The 18,152-nt window shown below is 43.5% G+C and overlaps 1 protein-coding gene across 1 annotated transcript in view; it reads right to left on the bottom strand.

Annotated features, from left to right (window-relative positions):
* LOC124789082 (serine/threonine-protein phosphatase rdgC) overlaps window positions 1–18,152 on the bottom strand; it is a 1,335,318-nt gene that overhangs the window by 282,531 nt on the left and 1,034,635 nt on the right. Inside the window, exon 10 of the mRNA XM_047256373.1 lies at window positions 17,860–17,940. Within this exon, the coding sequence (XP_047112329.1) occupies window positions 17,860–17,940 (81 nt within the window). The remainder of the gene's footprint in view (window positions 1–17,859; window positions 17,941–18,152) is intronic.

The following is an 18,152-nucleotide window of genomic DNA, read 5'->3' as shown; positions in this document are numbered from 1 at the left end:
AACAGGAGCAGCATGCTATTATTATTTCCTCGGCTGTCGAAGAACGAACACCAGAAGATATACATCGGAGAATGAATTTGTATAAAGCTACATGTCTGTCGAAATCACTGTTGCAGTCCTTATCTTTCCCCATGCGATGATCACGCCTTCGGTCCCTTAGAAATGGCCTTGAAGAGTCAACGATTTCTTTCGGTGAAGGATTTGCAGGAGACAGTTACGGCCTTCTTCACACAGCAAGACACCGTGTTATACCAAACGGTTACCTCCAGCTTGGTGCGACGCTGGGACGAATGTCTCAAAATTCACAGCTATTTTTTCTGACTGGCATAGAGATCTTCGTCTATATGCTGAACGCGAAGGAACTTGCCCCCCTTCTTGCATCTGTGTACCGTAGGTCTTTAGAAGAGCGTAGCGTTCCAAAGGATTGGAAAAGGGCACAGGTCATCCCCGTTTTCAAGAAGGGACGACGAACAGATGTGCAGAACTATAGACCTATATCTCTGACGTCGATCAGTTGTAGAATTTTGGAACACGTATTATGTTCGAGTATAATGACCTTTCTGTAGGCTAGAAATCTACTCTGTAGGAATCAGCATGGGTTTCGAGAAAGACGGTCGTGTGAAACCCAGCTCGCGCTATTCGTTCACGAGACTCAGAGGGCCATTGACACGGGTTCACATGTAGATGCCGTGTTTCTTGACTTCCGCAAGGCGTTCGATACAGTTCCCCACAGTCGTTTAATGAACAAAGTAAGAGCATATGGACTATCAGACCAATTGTGTGATTGGATTGAAGAGTTCCTAGATAACAGAACGCAGCATGTCATTCTCAATGGAGAGAAGTCTTCCGAAGTAAGAGTGATTTCCGGTGTGATGCAGGGGAGTGTCATAGGACCGTTGCTATTCACAATATACATAAATGACCTTGTGGATGACATCGGAAGTTCACTGAGGGTTTTTGCAGATGATGCTGTGGTGTATCGAGAGGTTGTAACAATGGAAAATTGTACTGAAATGCAGGAGGATCTGCAGCGAATTGACGCATGGTGCAGGGAATGGCAATTGAATCTCAATGTAGACAAGTGTAATGTGCTGCGAATACATAGAAAGAAAGATCCTTTATCATTTAGCTACAAAATAGCAGGTCAGCAACTGGAAGCAGTTAATTCCATAAATTATCTGGGAGCACGCATTAGGATTGATTCAAAATGGAATGATTATATAAAGTTGATCGTTGGTAAAGCAGATGCCAGACTGAGATTCATTGGAAGAATCCTAAGGAAATGCAATCCGAAAACAAAGGAAGTAGGTTACAGTACACTTGTTCGCCAATTTCTTGAATACTGCTCACCGGTGTGGGATCCGTACCAGATGGGGTTGATAGAAGAGATAGAGAAGATCCAAAGGAGAGCAGCGCGCTTCGTTACAGGATCATTTAGTAATCGCGAAAGCGTTACGGAGATGATAGATAAACTCCAGTGGAGGACTCGGCAGGAGAGACGCTCAGTAGCTCGGTACGGGCTTTTGTTGAAGTTTCGAGACATACCTTCACCGAAGAGTCAAGCAGTATATTGCTCCCTCCTACGTATATCTCGCGAAGAGACCACGAGGATAAAATCAGAGAGATTAGAGCCCACACAGAAGCATACCGACAATCCTTTTTTCCACGAACAATACGAGACTGGAATAGAAGGGAGAACCGATAGAGGTACTCAAGGTACCCTCCGCCACACACCGTCAGGTGGCTTGCGGAGTATGGATGTAGATGTAGATGTAGATATACGGACTCAGAACGGAAACTCTTCGATCACAGCTTATATATACAGCGGATAGGCAAAATTATGTAAACAGTGGTAGTAATGGGATGTTTGTGTTTGACGATCAGCAATGCAGGTAAGACATGTGTCGCGCTGGCCTGTTCAGTACGGACTAGGCATCGGTGCAGTTTCTTCACGAGAGGTGCACACTTGGTATTTGCATTATAGAGGCCGAGGTCGACGTGCAGTGAAAGACCTAACAGAGTTCCAAAGAGAGAGGATTGTGGGGTCCGATTAGCTGGCTCATCAGTAATCAAGACAGCCAACTTATTGGATGTTACAAGAGCAACAGTTTCAACAATCATGATAGCCCGCACAAAAGATGGAAAGACATTATCGTGTAAACGTAATAGTGGGGACACATCAAAACGAAATAGCAGAGGTCGTCGTACGCTAACACGAGTTGTGTCAAAACAACACTTAAGTACGGCGGCTAAAGTGACTGTAGGGCTCAATAGCCATCTTCGGACGCCGTATCTATGGACACTATCTGCCGGGAACTCTATAAAGTGAATATTCATGGACGAACTGCTATACCCAAACAATTAGTAAACGACAACCAACGCAAAGAAACGTAAAACGTGGTGTCAGGAGCATAAATCCTGGACGGCTGATCGGTGGACACACGACATATGCTCCAACAAGTCAAAATTTTCGTTTTTTCAAACATCTAGCAGGGTTTACGTCTTGAGAACGCCAAAAGAAGCCTACAATACTTATTACTTGATTCCAGTATTTAACCTTGGAGGTGGAAATGCGATGCTGTGGGCAGCCATACAGTGGTGTTCTGCTGGTTCCATCATTACTTTCAAAGACCGTGTTGCAGCCAACGATTAAGTCAACATATTAGGTGATCATGTGCGCCCCATGATTCAAATGTTGTTCCCCAACAATGATGCCATATTTCAGGACGATAATGCACCCATCCACACATCCAGGACAGTACAATCGTGGTATGAGGAGCATGAAACTGAACTACACTGTCTTCCCTGGCCTGCACACTTCCTGAACTTGAATATTATCGAACCTTTTTGGGCGGTATTGGAGTGCAGACTCCGGAGCAGCTATCCGCCTCCTTCGTCAGTAAAGTAGTTCGAGCCGCACGGGATTAGCCGAGCGGTCGAGGCGCTGCGCCGGCGTGAGTGGCCGAGAGGTTCTAGGCGCTACAGTCTGGAACGATGCGACCGATACGGTCGCAGGTTCGAATCCTGCCTCTGGCATGGATGTGTGTGATGTTCTTAGATTAGTTAGGTTTAAGTAGTTCTAAGTTCTTGGGGACTGATGACCTCAGAAGTTAAGTCGCAAAGTGCTCAGAGCCATTTGAACCATTCTAAGGCGCTGCAGTCATGGACTGTGCAGCTGGTCCCCGCGGAGTTTCGAGTCCTCCCTCGGGCATTGGTGTGTGTGTTTGTCCTTAGGATAATTTAGGTTAATGAGTGCGTAAGCCTAGGGACTGATGACCTTAGCAGTTAAGTCTCATAAGAACAAAAAAAAAAGTTTTTAGAAATGGTTCTGATCGAAGAGTGGCACAACATTCCACTGGAGACTATTCAATAACTATATGCCAGTATTCCAAGAGGAATCACAGCTGCATTACGGGCAAATAGCGGTCCAACCCCTTATTCATAAACCATTCCCAAGTAGGAACAGGTGTTCCCCTTTTTTCCCCTAACCCCTATATACTCGTATACTATGAAAATAACACTAATAACATTGCTAATGCAATCGTTCGTAATTTTCTTGTATTGGCCATGATCTCGCAGCATTTCCGTAATACACACATCTAAAAAGTTTTGCATCACTCCGGTTCCCAGAACTCCTGAACATAGACGTTGACTGTGGATATTGTATCACAGACACAGTTCCATTGACTGTTCATAGATGTCATTAAACCCGGCCAAATGCGTAAACCATCACACATGAGCCGCGTCTATTAGACGGAGGGGTTGCGACAGCCGATCAGTTCCAGTCATTCCACCAGAAAGGATGTATAACGGCTCGTGTTGTCTGAAGTTCAACCATGCCTAGACGGTCAATAACGGGGTTCCATCGGGTCAGAATTGTCACTTTGCGTCAGGAATGGCTCTCAACAAGGGAAGTGTCCAGATCTCTTGGAGTGAACCGAAGCGATATTGTTTGGACATGGAGGAGATACAGAGAGACAAAATATTGGCGAGGCATTCGTCTTCACGGCCGAAAATTCGCTCCCCCATCGTGCGCATATTGTGAATGACTTCCTTCAGGACAACGACATCGCTTGACTAGAGTGACCACCATGTTCTCCAGACATGAACCCTATCGAACATGCCTGGGATAGATTGAAAAGGGCTGTTTACGGACGACGTGACCCACCAACCACTCTGAGGGATCTACGCCGATTCGCCGTTGAGGAGTGGGGCAATCCAAACCAACAGTGACTTGGTGAGCTTGTGGATAGTATGCCACGACGAATACAGACATGCATCAAAGTAAGAGGACGGGGGGTATTAGAGGTACCGGTGTGTACAACAAAATGGATTACCTCCTCTGAATGTCTCGCTCGATGGTGGTACAACAAGCAATATGTGGTTTTTGTGAGCAATGAAAAGGGCGGAAATGATTTATGTTGATCTCTATTCCAGTTTTCTGTACACGTTCCGGAACTCTCGGAACCGAAGTGATGCAAAACTTTTTTTATGTCTGTAGTATTTGTCAACAATGTAGTCAGTTCTGAAAACTATCCGTTTTATACACAGACGATTCGGTTCTAAATACAAGATTGTACTTGTAACGCAACAAGCGCTGTATCATTTGAGACATACAGAGGCGAGCGAGTGTGCCAGGACTTATCCCAGTTCACTGCTACTAGCGCCACGTCTTCACAATGCGCCTGTGCGAAGCATACAAGTACAGCACTATAATTTAATTATGAAATCAAAAGTTACAGCGGCTTTCCCAAACTTCGTCGACATATACCTCAGTATATTAATGTCTGAATTCTTAAATCTCGAGTGATAGGATGAATATGTTTCCCTAAATACACTGTTGTGAGTGAAAATGCAGTGACGCTAAATAATCAATCTAGAAAGCTAAAGACTATTCAGAATGTGAATATGTATGTCGCAATTAACTGTTAAAGTCTCAATTTGATCGGAGAAATATTTTGGTCATAATCGGCGCTCGTACGAGAAATTGTAGGCGCTAAATATTAGACTCAGGCAGATAAAAATTGGCATCAAGCTTCAGTTTAACATAAATCCATTAACTATATGATCCTCCTAAACTCCCTCTAACAGTTTTCGAGTAATTTATTAAATGCTAAATTTGGAACGAAAACGTCTTCATTTGTAATAGATTAAGTATTATTTATATTAATGAGAGAAAGAGTTGCTTACAGCATTTGAGTACATTCATTAAATGGCAAAGCTATAACAAGTTCCAAGACCTTAATCTAAATAACGATCAATACGCACCCCCGTACCATACTGTCCGCGTCAGTCCAAAGCCGGCTTACACACTGCCTCGTCTGACGTCACAGCCATGCTGCTACTAAATGCGTGTTCGGTAAGAGTAGAAAGTGAGCTCGCGAGAAATGTACACGGTCCTGGATAGCTTAAATTTCACAAAAGGCACACTTCGCATCGCTCTATCAATCTGTCCGCTCCACGCGAATTTAGGCTTACGCGCTGCCTCGAATGACGTCACAGCCATGCTGCTACTAATATGCGTGTTCGGTAAGAGTAGAAAGTGAACTCGCGAGGACTGTAAACGGTCCTGGATCGCTTAAATTTCACAAAAGGTACACTTCGCATCGAGCTATGAATCTGTCCGCTCTACGCGAATGCCGGCTTACGCGCTGCCTCGAATGACGTCACAGCCATGCTGCTACTAATATGCGTGTTCGGTAAGAGTAAAAAGTGAACTCGCGAGGACTGCACACCGTCCTGTATCGCTTAGATTTCATGGAAGTTACTGTTTGTATGCCGCCCAAAATGTTTACAAAACCGCGTGTGAAGTGATGAGATTATTTTCCACATTTGTGGCGAGCAATTAACTTTGATTATTAAAAGTCAACCGAGCGAGGCGGCGCAGTGGTTAGACATTGGACTCGCATCCGGGAGGACGACGGTTCAATTCCGCGTCCGGCCATCCTGATTTAGGTTTTCCATGATTTCCCTAAATTGCTCCAGGCAAATGCCGGGATGGTTCCTTTGAAAGGGCACGGCCGACTTCCTTCCCCATCCTTCCCTAATCCGATGAGACCGATGACCTCGCTGTCTGGTCTCCTTCCCCAAACAACCCAGCCCAACCCCTATTAAAAGTCAGCGCGAAACACCATTTTATGGGAACTTACCGCAGAGATCGCCTCTGAACTGCCCTTAGTGCTGTTTATGATAGAGACATTATTATTATTATTATTATTACTATTATATTGTTATTATCAGAAATATTACTGTGCTGTGCGGAGTAGCCGAGTGGTTCTAGGCGCTTTATGTTGATACAGCTGATACTCGAGTACACCATAACAGGCGCAAATCACGATAGCGAATAAACTTTACTAGGCCAAATTCACGACCATGAATAATTACAGTCCGCAGCTCGTGGTCGTGCGGTAGCGTTCTTCCTTCCCGCGCCCGGGTTCCGGGTTCGATTCCCGGCGGGGCCAGGGATTTTCTCTGCCTCGTGTTGACTGGGTGTTGTGTGATGTCCTTAGGTTAGTTAGGTTTAAGTAGTTCTAAGTTCTAGGGGACTGATGACCTCAGATGTTAAGTCCCATAGTGCTCAGAGACATTTGAACCATGAATAATTACAGGGTGTTACAAAAAGGTAAGGCCAAACCTTCAGGAAACATTCCTCACACACAAATAAAAAAAAGATGTTATGTGGACATGTGTCCGGAAACGCTTAATTTCCATGTTAGAGCTAATTTTAGTTTCGTCAGTATGTACTGTACTTCCTCGATTCACCGCCAGCTGGCCCAATTGAAGGAAGGTACTTGTGTTGACATGCGACTCATTGCTCTACAGTACTTGCATCAAGTACGTCAGTACGTAGCATCAATAGGTTAGTGTTCATCACGAACGTGGTTTTGCAGTCAGTGCAATGTTTACAAATGGGGAGTTGGCAGATGCCCATTTGATGTATGGATTAGCACTGGGCAATAGCCGTGGCGCGGTACGTTTGTATCGAGACAGATTTCCAGAACGAAGGTGTCCCGACAGGAAGACGTTCGAAGCAATCGAACGTCTTAGGGAGCACGGAACATTCCAACCTAGAACGACGAGGACACCAGCAATGGACGAGGCAATTCTTCGTGCAGTTGACGATAACCCAAATGTCAGCGTCAAAGAAGTTGCTGCTGTATAAGGTAACGTTGAGCACGTCACTGTATGGAGAGTGCTACTGGAGAACCAGTTGTTTCCGTACCATGTACAGCGTGTGCAGGCACTATCACAACTGATTGGCCTCCACGGGTACACTTCTGCGAATAATTCATCCAACAATGTGTCAATCCTCATTTCAGTGCAAATGTTCTCTTTACGGATGAGGCTTCGTTCCAACATAATCTAATTGTAAATTTTCACAATCAACATGTGTGGGCGGACGAGAATCGGCACGCAATTGTGCAATCACGTCATCAACACAGATTTTCTGTGAACGTTTGGGCAGGCATTGTTGGTGATGTCTTGACTGGACCCCATGTTCTTCCACCTACGCTCAATGGAGCACGTTATTATGGTTTCATACGGGATATTCTACCTGTGCTGCTAGAACATGTGCCTTTACAAGAACGACACAACATGTAGTTCATGCACGATGGATGTCCTGCACATTTCAGTCGAAGTGTTCGTACGCTTCTCAACAACAGATTCGGTAACCGATGGATTGGTACAGGCGGACCAATTCCATGGCCTCCACGCTCTCCTGACCTCAACCCTCATGACTTTCATTTATGGGGGCATTTGAAAGCTCTTGTCTACGCAACCCCGGTACCAAATGTAGAGACTCTTCGTGCTCGTATTGTGGACGGCTGTGATACAATACGCCATTCTCCAGGGCTGCATCGGCGCATCAGCGATTCCATGTGACGGAGGGTGGATGCATGTATCCTCGCTAACGGAGGACATTTTGAGCATTTTCTGTAACAAAGTGTTTGAAGTCACGCTGGTACGTTCGATTGCTGTGTGTTTCCCTTCCATGATTAATGTGATTTGAAGAGAGGTAATAAAATGAGCTCTGACATGGAAAGTAAGCGTTTCCGGACAGATGTCCACATAACATATTTGCTTTCTTTGTGTGTGAGGAATGTTTCCTGAAAGTTTGGCGGTACCTTTTTGTAACACCCTGTATATTGCAGGAATGTGAACAGGAATATAGAAAATTAATATTAATGTTAGAAAATTAATAAAACATAAACACTCTGACTAGTAATTGTACATACACTGATAAGCCCAGACATTCTGACCACGTCTCGAGTCGGACGCCGCCTGGTGGCGTTGCAACTACGTGACGCGGAGAAGATACGGATGGACGGTCACCCTGACGAAGATATGATGATATGGGCTGCGAATGGGGAAATCTACTGCGATGAGTGACTTTGACAAAAGGCAGATTGTTATTACACAGAGACTTAACGATTATCTCAAAAACGCGAAAGCTGGTCGAATATTCACGTGCTTCTGTCGTGAGCATCTACAGAAATAGGTACAAGGACAGTGAAACTACCACATGGCCCTAAATGGTTTGACGTCCACCATTTTTTACGGCACGTCGGGTTCTGAGGCTTGTCTGCTGTGTAAAATAGGATAGATGGTGATTTGTTGCATCTCTGTCGTATGAACACAATGCTCGTGAACGCAAAAGTGTTTCGCAGCACACCGTTCGTCGTACAGTGTTGAATACGGAGTTCCGCAGCAGACCACCCCTACGTGTTCACATGTTGATCCAACGACATCGCCAATTACGCCTGCAGTTGGCGCAGAAGCATTGGAATTCGTTCGTCGATCATTGGAAACGTGTCAAATCTTCGTGTCAACCAAACTTCTGTGACATTAGGTGAATGGTCGTCTCCACAAACGCCGTGATCGAGGTGAACGGCGGCACGAAACATAAACTGCACCACGGACCCAGGCTGGTGGGAACAGTGTTATGCTGTGGGAGGCATTCTCCTGCACTTGCTTGGGAACTGTGGTAGTAATCGAAGGCACGCTGACAGCTGAGAACCACCTGCGTGCCTCCGTGCTTGATGTCTTCCCGACGGTGATATCATACTTCAGCAGTATAATTGTCCTTATCGCGGAGACAGAACCGTGCTACTTTGGTTTGAGGAACATTATAGTGAACTCACATTGAAATCTCGGTCATCAAATTCGCCTGATGAATTCCTATGAACCACATTTGGGTTGCCATCGGGCGCCGTCACTGCGTAAGCAATTTACGTGAATTACATGATCTGTGCATAGACATCTAATGCCACATATCTCCACAAACCGGCCAATACACTGTCGGATCCCTGATACGCAGAATCAGTAACTTATTTCGCTCCAACGACGGACCAACAAGTTATTAAGGAGGTGGTCATAATGCTCTGACTCATCAGTTTACATATAACCTTTGTTTGTTGGATTGAGATTTCTGAAGCTTCTTAAACACATTCCAGGTGAATAGCTGATGCATCCTTCAAGGGCATGTCTCATTTCCTGTCCGACGTTTATTTTCACTTCAGACTGAATCAACGAGACGTCTATGTAGTTGCAACACTCTCCAAAATGAATCCTGCTGATAGATTAAAATTCGGATCACTTACCTTCAAACAGCTGTGTTCTCATTTTGTGAGTCCACCAGGCTCATCTGTGGGACTACACCGGAACTCCTTTTTCCTAATAAATTTTCCGATTTCCAAATTTCACTGGGGTCACTTGGGTACCTTGCCAGAAAAGTAAGGGTGTTTCTAGAGGCCCGTTAAGGCACGCAGCATAATCTGGTATGAAGTTTTCTACTTATAGTACATTCTACTAAAGAATACATTTTTCATTTAGAACCTACGTTATTCCTTCTTAGTCGTGGGAATGTGAAAAGGCTGAGGCCGTTGATGTAGTGGTACCTTCATCTCTGAGTAACGAATGCAACCTAAATGTATTTGGACCTGCCTACCGTATTCTCCCTCTAGGCTTTAATCCCTCCTTCAGAATTCCTTCCGTTACCAAATTAACTATTCCATGATGCCTAAAAACGTGTCGTATAAATCTATCCCTTCTTTTTGTCAAAGAGTGTCATACATGCCTCTCGTTCCCAGTTTGATTCAGTACCTCTTCATCAGTTGCTTGATTTACCCACGTAATCTTCTGCTTTGTTCTGTATTAAGATATTTGCAAAGCTTGTGTTGTGTTCTTACTTGTACTGTTTACTGCCTAAATTTCACTTGAACCTGAAGAAGTATACATGCAAGCACTCACTGTATCTGAATAAAAAATTCAAACATTCGTGACGGTTCATGGGTGATATTACGAATCTTCTGACATCACTAGTAACTATTTTGTAAAGATAAATATGATTCTGAGACAGTCACAAATGTTTTATTTCGTTCACTACGCGTTTCGTCGTTTAAGCCACGATCATCATGTGAAAGACCTCATACGAAACTGTTTGTGGTAGCAAGTATTGGTGACTCCTTGCAGCAGGACACGAGGTGGACATAAGGTTCTGTTCCGTCCTGTGCCAGTAATAAAGGACACAACATCCACATTAGTGGCAGTCAACTAGTTTACTGAGGTAAAAAATACTGATAGTGCATGAAGAACATTACGTGTTCTGCACACTGATGCGTCATTTGATGCAAAGTGATCAGCAATTGAGAGACTGAAATGCATCTGGTGTCACTTGGACTCGTTTCATTGATAAGTTAACATCACGCTATAACGTCTTAGCCAACGGCCTTGCCGCAGTGGTGACACCGGTTCCTGTCAGATCACCGAAGTTAAGCGCTGTCGGGCTGGACTAGCACTTGAATGGGTGACCATCAGGTTTGCCGAGTGCTGCTGGAAAGCGGGGTACACTCAGCCCTTGTGAGCCAATCTGAGGAGCTACTTGATTGAGAAGTAGCGGCCCCGGTCTTGTAAACTGATATACGGCCGGGAGAGTGGTGTGCTGACCACATGACTCTCCATATGCGCATCAAGTGACGCCTATGGGTTGAGGATGACACGGCGGCCGGTCGGTACCGTTGATCCACCCAAGGCCTGTTCCGACGGAGTTTAGTTTCGTTTAGTTTATAATGTCTTCTCCAGAGACGCACTGATGTTGACTCACTGGTATTGGTGTACTACCTAGCGTAGTTATTTGGCCTCGACGAACGCGTGGTATGTATCGCAGCAAACTCTTTGACTTGTGGCGGCCAGTCGGACCACTTGCCGTGCGAATCGTTATTATTTTTCATTGAGGCGTAGAATCCAGTTAGCTCGAGAGATTTAGACACACTTCTTGTCTGCTTTTGGTTATTCTTATCACGTCCTCACAAGCCACTGTTTCATATCATGCTCGTGCAAATCTGTGGGTGAGATAGCCAAACGTTATTGGCTTAAGTGACGCATTGCGGATGTAATTGGCTGCGCTCATGTAGGTTTTCGAATGCAGCACTTAGACATGCTAAATCTCTTGCCATTAATTAGCTTTACGATTCAAAACGAAAATTTGTCACATGTCGACGCAGACCAGAATATCTATCCTCGATCATATTAGATTCTGAAACAATATCTCATTCAGTGCCAATCAGTTCGGTTCCTTTGTCTCATTATTTTATATTACTGTAAAAAAATTATCTCTTTAGTAGACGGTCCGAATTTGTATGTTGATTAAGGAGATTCAATATATGTCTGCATATCTGTAAAAGGAACAGTTTTCCAATACAGTAAGTAATCTGGTGTCGATGTTCTTATTTCTCTCAAATGCACCTTGTTCCTTTTGTAACCACAATTGGCAACAGGCCACACAATAACTGCATCTCCTGTTTAATTGCAACGAAACTCAACATCTGGTATGTTTCACTACACAACGAGTATTATTTTATACTACGTCATACTTCCAGCATGTCTGGGTCAGTGCTTGCGGAGCAGATTGCCAACCAATACAGGAGCAACACCAACACCCACTGTAAATCAAATTTCACCGAATTCTCAGAGACAAGCTGTCACTTTTGCGTTGAAGGTTCCGAGTTTTTGCATTTAAGTAAGGTTCATAGTTGTTTCAGACTGTACAAACTTCATAAGCATGTGCATTGTACGGGAGATTGTCTTTAAGGTGAATTTCATTACACTAAGAGATTCACAATCCTTGCAGTCCGCTTAGTTCCATTTATTTCCTTTGCAGTATTGAATAACTATGTCTTTCTGTGACACATTAGTCTATTTCCCTATGTCTTTTCGAAAATTAACTGTTGTCAACACATCATTTATAGCCGCAAATATTTTCACTACGGCTTTCTGGATAAATGGCTGTAGTCAGTTACATGTAATACAGATTCTTTTTCACTGTTTAGGTAGTTTAAATCAGACAACAATTGTGAATTTTAAAATTTTCCCGGCGAATTGACTGTCTGCGACGGCTCACCTGAAGATGACTGGCAGGTGCCCAGTTGAAATATCGTGCGAAGTATTGAACGACGACCGGCTGCAAGCCCGAAATTTGTTTGAAAAGACAACAATTACCTTTCAAAACTACGCAACAAAATGAATAATAATTATTGGTTTCTTTGCATCGTAAGAAACTTCATATCAGTAAAGTAGCTGCTGTACCACTTCTGTATGTGCTAATGTATGGATAATTCAGTTAATTATTACCAGTGCAACACGCAGCATAACCTTTTGGCCATATCGAATGCTGCCAGAAGACATCACCAATGCTTGCCTCTCGAAACTGCTTTCCAAGAGATTTCTTTAACGTGACGACGATGGTTTGGCAACAGAAACGCAGGACTTATTGGACAGCTAAAAATGCCTCAGAATCAAGTTAAACACGCTGACCAGGCTACAACTTTTTCTTTTTCAAAATTTTATTCTGTTGCAAAAGGAAACTTCGCTTGTGAAATGAACGTTCACACCGAAGTACGAGTAATAAATTATCTTTCAGTTACCACATTTATTTGTGACTGGATTCATTTTGGAATAAAATTACTTTAGAAAGTGAAATTGTGTTTTAATATGTGTCCTGCACGCAGACAATGTTTTGCTGTGAGATTTCTTTCTCCATTTTTCACACATGTCATACATGTCAATTGTTTCAATCTTAATTTTTGATCCTCTGCAGCTCCGTCCACATTCCTCACTCGCTGGTTCGTCTTCATTATTTGACCCACAACCGCTTACAGGAAATACTTCCTAGAGTCCATTTCTCTCCTCTTAGCACTTCGCTGAGATTCTGCACAAACCGATTACACTGGCCACTTTCCGTGCAACTGTTCCATAAACAATCCATCCATTGTCTCCGGCGGAATCCAACATACTGTAACACTGTTATATTGGCGATCTCTGCGAAGCTGCTTTCAGAGACTATTTGAAATTTTTAACGTAAAAATGCTAAGTTCGTTGCATAAATGTATCTGATATTCATGCACGAAGACAGGGGAGGTGTGGACCTAAGAGAGCAAAGAACAAAACTGGAAACTAATCCAGGAGCATTAGGCGGGAGCTAAAGCTCGGAAAAATAGAAAGTTGAACTATGCTGGCTCGTAGTTGACCGAAACGAAGAAAAAAAGCTAGGCGTCTAAAAATGTCACCTGATCCCAGTTACTAATTGCCTACTTTACGCTTGTCAATGGTGAAAAAATTTGATTTTCGCTATTGCGTATAGTTATTGGTCGAATTTAAGAATTTCAAATGCGCATTAAGGTGTGTGATCTTACGTTAAATGTTTAAAAGAATAAGTCAAGTGTTTGAGTTAAAAAGTGACGCATCGTAACCAACAGTATACAGATCATCTAAACTACACTCATGCTCATAAATTAAGGATAATTGCAGAATGTGGTGCCACACAACGTGGCACTACACAAAACTGGCGCTTATAGCATAGGCACATGGGGAAGACACGCGACACTGATCTGTAACTCCACGGTATTGGTGATAAGCTGAGAAAAGCGCCTCGAAACACATGTGCTACAAAACGCCATTGTTTCCTGCGCATGTACCCCGACATCAATATGGGGTATGATCACCATGCACACGTGCAGAGGCCGCACAACGTGTTGGCATACTCTGGATCAAGTGGTCGAGCAGCTGCTGGGGTATAGCCTCCCATTCTCGCACCAGTGCCTGTCGAAGCTCCTGAACTGTCCTAGGGGTTTGAAGACGTGCAGCGATACGTCGACCGAGAGCATCCCAGACATGCTCGATTGGGTTTAGGTCTGGAGAACAGGCAGGCCACTCCATTCGCCTGATATCTTCTGTTTCAAGTTACTCCTTCACGATGGTAGCTCGGTGGGGCCGTGCGTTATCATCCATCAGGAGGAAGGTGGGACCCACTGCACCCCTGAAAAGGCGGACATACTGGTGCAAAATGACGTCCGATACCCCTTACCCGTTACAGTTTCTCTGTCAAAGACATGCAGGGGTTTACGTGCACCAATCATAATCCCACACCACACCATCAAACCACGACCTCCATACAGCTCCCTTTCAAGGACATTAAGGAGTTTGCATCTGGTTCCTGGTTCACGCCAGGTTCACCTTCAGGTCGACGGGACGTTAAACTCAGTCTTCCTTCCTTCCTTCTTCAGCAGACATATAAACAGTTTTTTGCACTTGTAGCCCGACTTTAGACTTAATGATCTGTTACTCACGTGTGTTACGTGTTAATTGTTTGAAACGTTTTAGTGAATGCTTGAGTATTGTAATCATTACTTGCTTGCTTGTCATTTATGACACTGCTTGTCATAATCGCTGACATATTTTCATGAGTATTGCACAATTTTTAAAAATTTTTCTTGAAACACTCTCAGTTGTAGTTAGTCACGTTTGATAAATAGTTTCGATCACACCTAATGATCATTTTCAAATCTAATCAGTCAAGGAATTACAAAGAAATGAATACCCCTAGCTGCATACAGGCGATGATGTAAGTCAATGGGTCAATGGGACAGTTGAAAATGTGTGGCCCGACCGGGACTCGAACCTCGGATCTCCTGCTTACATGGTAGACGCTCTACCAATCTTTTTTTATCTCATTTTGTTCGATTTTCATCGTTGTATTTGTTCAGGGCGGACGTCCTATGACACATGTTGCAGTTCATCATTGATTAATTCAGTTTTTTTTTTATTATTACAGAGGGCTGTTAATCCTCTGACCGAACACGCTGAGCTAACATGCCGGCATCCATCTGAGCCAGCGAGGACACAGAGGAGAGTGCGGCTGTAGGAACTTATCCCTGGCACGCCTCCCGTGAGACCCACATTCCCACCTTATTGCCCCGCACTATATTCATAGGCCCCAGCCCATTATACTCATTACTCACGGGTTGTTGCCGATTCCCGTAAGAGTTCGGGCACTGTTTGTGCATCAGCACAGAAAAAGATGGTCAAATGGTCGTTGAGCCATATATATATATATATATATATATATATATATATATATATATATATATATATATATATATATATATATGAAAATGGTAAATAGCATCTTCATATATAATTAATCAAGGGCTTTTAAAAGTCAAATCTCCATAAAAAGAGCATACTATTAAGCTGCAAAATAAAAGGAGCAGCACTGAAGTGCATCTGCGTTAATATTCAGTGCCATCCAGCATTTTAATAAACCCACTTAGCATGATACAGACGCATATTTCAGGACTGTTGAGTAGGAGAGAGAGAAAGGCTTGAGGGGAAGAGGAAAAGCATTCGCGTTAAACGCAAAAGAGAAAATGTCTAAAAGATGTAATGCAATTAATTCAAAACTAACGAGCAATCTGGATAATGCACCACTTATTAATAATGAGGCAGCTTGTTAAAATTCTTAATTACATTAAAACACAGGGCGTTCGAAATTTTTAGCAGAGTGCACCTGAGCAATGGTTTTATGCCCGTGTACACTTGGCTCAGTTTACCCACACAGAGCGAGGTGCCGCAGCTGTCGGCACACACTGGACTTTGGTAGGACGACAGTTCAAATCTCCGTTTGACAATCCAGAATTTGACTCTCCATAATTTCCCTGAAAAGTACACGGCCGGTTTCCTTTCCCATTGTTTCTAAATCCGAGCTTGTCCTCCGTCTCTAATGATCTCATCGTCGACTGGACGTTAAACTCTAATGTAGCTAGTTCTACCTACCAGTCTGCCCTCTGCCACGCTGTTCTTCAAGTGTGTTGTGTTTCAGTTTTTTTGAAACATTTTAGTGACTACTTCAACGTTGTAACCATTAGTTCCTTGCCTACCATTTATGACACTGATTATAATTTATGACAGTCAGCAACTTAGGCTCTGTAAGGTGTCAGGTAAATCCAACACCTCCCATGAAAACCCTGACATGATAGCAAATCCGGCAGTACGTCACATAGCTCCGAATAAATCCTGACATTAAATTATCCAAAGTAATACGATCAACGAGTGAGCAAATGGAATACCACAGACTAACATAAGAACGGCTAAATGCATGTCATACCTTCCCACCATGAAACAGACGCAGTTCCGAGGGGAGAAACGAGAACAAAAGCCGAGAGCAGAGTCGTGTAAACTAGAAGGCCCTACGATAAGGGACACCGACATCGCCCGCCGACCGCCAAGATCACCCCCCAGCCCATTTTAAAAGCCCTCCATAAGAACAGCATAGATCTTACGATAACACTAAAAGGGACACACCAGCTGAAAGTTTGAGCGTGAGACTATACGCGTCTCTGTTACGTTGCAAACATTAAAAACATTGCTCCACCACGAAAAGTATAACGTTTCTCATTGGATAGACAGAATTTTTGTAGGCGGAGCTGAAGGTTAACATTGAGACCCTGATTGGTCAGCTGAAAACACAGCCAGATAGCTTTTCTTAAACCAATTTCGGTAAATTGTAGTAAAGAGAAGTTAGAGAGGAGTTGCTTCAGAGACGGCGAGGTGTGTGGAGCTGCGCCGCCCGCCGCCCCCTGACGCTGACTAACCACCGACAAGGTAATGAACGCATGCGATACCACATAAGAGAGCATAAGACTTCACTCAGAACTGCAGAAGTCTCATCTGTTACACCCCCTTTTTAGTAATACTAGTGTTGATCGTCAATTGAACTTCGTGTTATTCACATTTGCTATTAGAAGTTAAAATCTGAAACGCGATGATTTTTCTGTTATATAATTATTGAGAAGCCACATCAGCCATTGTAATTTACGACAAGTTAAATAAGTAATTAAAGATAATTGAGGGTCACTGTAGACCATTTTGATAGTTTTCTCTTTTATGAAACTCAACTTAAACCTAGATTATAGATATGATATGGCATAGGTCATCCTCCGATCCATTATAGAACTTGGAAACCCATTCAGGGAATATTCGTTCACATTTTTGTTGAAAGCAGTTGGTTTTTATCATCCTGTATTAAAATATTTGCTTTTATCAATAGTGCAATTTATAAACAATGTTTTGTGAGTAGAATAAAAATTCCAATAGTAAACAACTACTTTTTCGACGTTATTTTACCAGCTAACTAAAAATAGGAAAGCCTTGAACCCCTTCCACTAAATTTAGTTAGTATTAAGAATCTTTTACAGGGAGTGTAGTGGAGCTGACGCTGAAATCATTAACTATTTGATTATATCATCGCTAGTCTCACTGAACTCTTCTGAACTCTACATGTCATGTGTGGTCTGGCGTCTCCTTACCTGCAACTGGTCCCAGGTTCAAACTAGTCAATTCCCTAAAAAACACGCTCAGTGCGGCGTTGTGCGAAAGTGGTAGGGAGACACGACTTAGAACAAACAGAAACCACGCAGAATGTTGGAGCTCTAGAAATAAAAATTTTGAAAAAGTGTTTCACTTTAATATACGGCACGTGCTAGGTTCTGGTAGTGCTACTGGCTCGCCGGTCGGGGCGCTTACCTGCTTCCACTCCATCTTGTCGATGAGCTCCGCCCCAGGTGCCTGGCTGTCCGTGACGGGCGGCCGCAGCAGAGACACGTACTGCAACACCACAACACACCGATTTACGTCACAGCACACGTCACAACAAGTGCTACACATAAAGCTGCCTGCGGGATCTATATCGCACTCAGTAATGCTACGACCAGTGCTGCAGAGCATCTGAACATGCAGTCCTCAATACACTGACGTGACACGTCACGGGGATAGCGATATGCACATACAGTAATGGAAATAAGTATTCATACACTAGA

This window comes from Schistocerca piceifrons, chromosome 3 (assembly GCF_021461385.2).
Source record: "Schistocerca piceifrons isolate TAMUIC-IGC-003096 chromosome 3, iqSchPice1.1, whole genome shotgun sequence".
NCBI lineage: Eukaryota > Metazoa > Arthropoda > Insecta > Orthoptera > Acrididae > Schistocerca > Schistocerca piceifrons.
Note: the sequence above shows the minus strand (reverse complement) of the source record. Positions and strands in the feature narration are given on the sequence as shown.